General features: G+C 40.6%; 1 protein-coding gene across 1 annotated transcript in view; it reads right to left on the bottom strand.

Annotated features, from left to right (window-relative positions):
• Positions 1 to 3610, bottom strand: part of TRMT61B (tRNA methyltransferase 61B) — a gene marked incomplete at its 5' end in the record, with an annotated part of 12076 nt that overhangs the window by 7903 nt on the left and 563 nt on the right. The window contains 2 exon segments of the mRNA XM_015566425.1: positions 1444 to 1546; positions 3549 to 3610. The exon segment at positions 3549 to 3610 is cut by the window's right edge and continues 31 nt beyond it. Of these exon segments, the coding sequence (XP_015421911.1) occupies positions 1444 to 1546; positions 3549 to 3610 (165 nt within the window).

Below are 3610 nucleotides of genomic sequence, written 5' to 3'. Positions count from 1 at the left end.
GGGGGGGGGGGGGGGGGGGAGAGTCTCTCAGCCCAGCTTGTTCCCTCTCACAGTCCGGGAGCCCTCAGGGAGATGTCCGACTGACAGCAGTCAGTCAGACACCCTTAGCGCTGCTGCAGAGGCAGGAGAGGCTCCCGCTACCACTGCTGCACTCACCAGCCACGAGCCCGGCTTCTGGCTGAGCGGGACTTCCCCTGTGGGAGCGCACTGACCACCAGGGGGCAGCTCCTGTGTTGAGCATCTGCCCCCTGGTTGTCAGTGCATGTCATAGTGAGCGGTTGAGTGGCCTTAGCGTATCATTAGCATATTACGCTTTGATTGGTTGAATGGCCGACTGGACGACCAGACACTTAGCATATTAGGCTTTTATTATATAGGATTTATTTATGAACACCAACAATCCTTTACCTGTAACAGTATGTCAGCCCAGCACTGACAGGCCTCCTCCTTCTATATTCTCTCATACTGAGAATTCACCTGGCACTATTATTAACAAGTACACGAATATTCAGAGCAGCACCATTCATAATATTCATCTCAAATGCCCACCAGGAGTAGAATGGATAAATTGTGATTTATTTATAAAATGGAGTAACTATATAGCAACTAGAATGAAAGCACTAATGCTATATGCAATGGCTGAATCTCACAAACAGAATGTTGAATGAAAGTAGCCAGGCTCAAAAGAGTACATACTGTGTGATTCCTTTTATATGAGGTTTAAAACAGGTAACGCTAATCAATTATGATAAAAGTCAGAATAGTGGTTATCTTTTGGGAGGATAAGGACTGATAGGGAACATGAGAGGCTTCTGTGGTGCAGTACCATTCCCTATCTTGCTCTGGGTAATAACTACATGTGGGTGGCCACTATTTAAAAAATCACTGAGCCCTAGCTGGTTTGGCTCAGTAGACAGAGCATCGGCCTGTGGACCAACGGGTCCCAAGTTTGATTCTGGTCAAGGGCACATGTCTTAGTTGCAGGCTCCTCTCCACCTGGGCCCTAATCAGGGCTCATACAGGAGGCAACCAATCCTGTCTTTCCTCTCTCTTCCATTCTCTCTAAAAATCAATGGAAAAAATACCCTCGGGTGAGGATTAAAAAGAAAAAAATTCACTGAGATATACACTTATGCTCCATGCACTTTTCTGTAGCTATGTTATGCTCCAATAAAAAGCTTAAGTTTTGGGGGTTTTTTAAAGTAGAAGCATTAAAAAGCATGAGAGGAGCAAGAGAAAGCAAAGCAAAGGTAAGAGAGTGACTGGAAAAATGTACAAAATGGGAAAAAAATATAGTTGCTTACATTTGGTTTTAAAGAGAATTCTTTATATCCCAAAGTCGTGTGAATATTTTCTGAAACATTTTTATCTAACTTTGTTTATGAACGGATTAAATGTTTTCTTTGTTATCTAAATTCAGCTCCTCTTATCCAACTCTCTTACCTGCTTTGGATAAAAATAAGCTCATTCCACCAGAGCCAGAGCCAGCTTCCAAAACAGTATCTCCTGGGTTAATATTCATCATCAACAGCATCATACTTATATCCTATGATTTAAGCAAATAATCAATAAATATGTACTAGGCACCTACTCTTATCAAATATCATGTTGGACTTGGAAAAGAAGTGACAAAAAAGGATTAAACCCTGGCCCTGCCTAGCAAGAGTTTATATTTTACTTGATGAAATAAGAGATTTAAGAATCAATTAGCTAATAAAGCGGTATAATACTGAAATTATAGACAATAAATACAATAGGAAGGAGCTCCTACTTTAAAGACAAAGTGGGGAATTTAAGGAAACAATCACAAGGTATAAACAGCTTTGAACAAAACAGCAGTTAACACAAAACTATTGAATTCTGCAATACTTTTCCCTTTGCAAGAGCCCTTGGCTCCTACCTCTTTGCATGACTGGCTTTTCCTTAAATTGCGTTTATCAATTGTACCTCCTTGAGCCCTGGCCAGTTTTGCTCAGTGGTGGTTATAGTGTCAGCCTGTGGACCGAAGGGTTGCAGTTAGAGTCCTGGTCAAGGGAACGGATTTCGGGTTGCAAATTGGATCCAGGTCGTTATTCCTGGACAGGTCGGGGTGCATGTGGGAGGCAACCAGTCAATGTGTATCTCTCACATGGATGTTTTTCTCTCTCTCTATCGTAAAAAGATCAATAGAAAAACTATCCTGGGGTGAGGATTTTTAAAATAATGTACCTCCTTGGACACCTTCTCTAACCACCAGACATAAAAAAATTCTCTTCCCCCACGTCACCCAATACAATATTACTGTATCTTCATGACACTCAGCACTACCTGAAATTCTTATTCTTTCATTTACTTGTTTTTTTCTTTGTCACCCCCTCCAGGATGTAAGGTCTGTATTAAGAGCAAGGACTGTGGTTCACCATTCTACCTCTCTAAAGTAGTGCCCTGAACACAGAAGGTAGGTGATTATTTGCTGAATAAATAATGAGTGTCTCTGCATCTGGGAATAGGAGTTGTTACAAAGGAACAACCTGCCCAAGGACTGTGACTGTAATTAAGGACTGAAATAAACCGCTAGCAATGGATGATTAGTATAAGATTCTAGGAACCAGGTCAGTGATGGTGAACCTGTGACACGCGAACTCATTTTTTTGGTTGATTTTTCTTTGTTAAATGGCATTTAAATATATAAATATCAACATATAAGTCTTTGTTTTACTATGGTTGCAAATATCAAAAAATTTCTATATGTGACACAGCACCAGAGGGTTTTTCAAAATGCTGACACGCCGAGCTCAAAAGGTTCGCCATCACTGAATTAGGTAATTTATTCATAAAGGATATTCCTTTTATTTTTAGTGTTTAATTTTAACTATGTTAATACAAAACTTTTTCTAAAGGGAAAGCATAGTAATTTATCTATAGTTGATAACATACCTCTAGTAACATGCCTTATCAAATGAAATGATTAAAATATCACCATAACGATACTAAAAAATTGTCCCCAAAAGAGTTCAACACGCTGAGTGCTGAACTTGCAAACTTAGAATTATGGGGAACAAATATAAGTACTTATTATGTGCCTAGTGAGTTCACTTAACTCTATGTAGTAAATCGATATTCTTTTCACTTTACAGATTAGAGAATCGAGACTCCCAAATTAAAATCTGGCTGTTTCCTCCTATAATTAACATAAAAGTCATATCCATAACCCTGGCCGGTTTGGCTAAGTGGATAGAGCCTGGGCCTGCGGACTGAAGGGTGCCGGGTTTGATTCCAGTCAAGGGCAATGCCCGGGTTGCTGGCTCAGCTCCCCAGTATGGGGCGTGCGGGAGGCAAATCAACGACGAGAGATTCAATGATTCTATCATTGATGTTTCTATCTCTCTCCCTCTCTGAAGTCAATAAAAAATATCTTTAAAAAAAGTCATATCCATGATTTTTTAATAGACTGAGAACAATAAGAACCCGAACCACCTGAGAAGTGCTTTAAGTAGGTGAATCAGGTAGGCAGTGCTGATCTTTTGCTCTTTCTGGAACCAGTATGCACCTAACTCCCATGGCGTTACCTTGGGATACGTTATGGCAGGCCCTCTGTTCATCAGTAACACATAGTCCTCCAGTGCCGGCC

This window comes from Myotis davidii, unplaced genomic scaffold (assembly GCF_000327345.1).
Source record: "Myotis davidii unplaced genomic scaffold, ASM32734v1 scaffold238, whole genome shotgun sequence".
Classification (NCBI taxonomy): Eukaryota; Metazoa; Chordata; class Mammalia; order Chiroptera; family Vespertilionidae; genus Myotis; species Myotis davidii.
The sequence above is the reverse complement of the archived record's forward strand: the minus strand, read 5'-3'. Positions and strand labels throughout refer to the sequence as shown.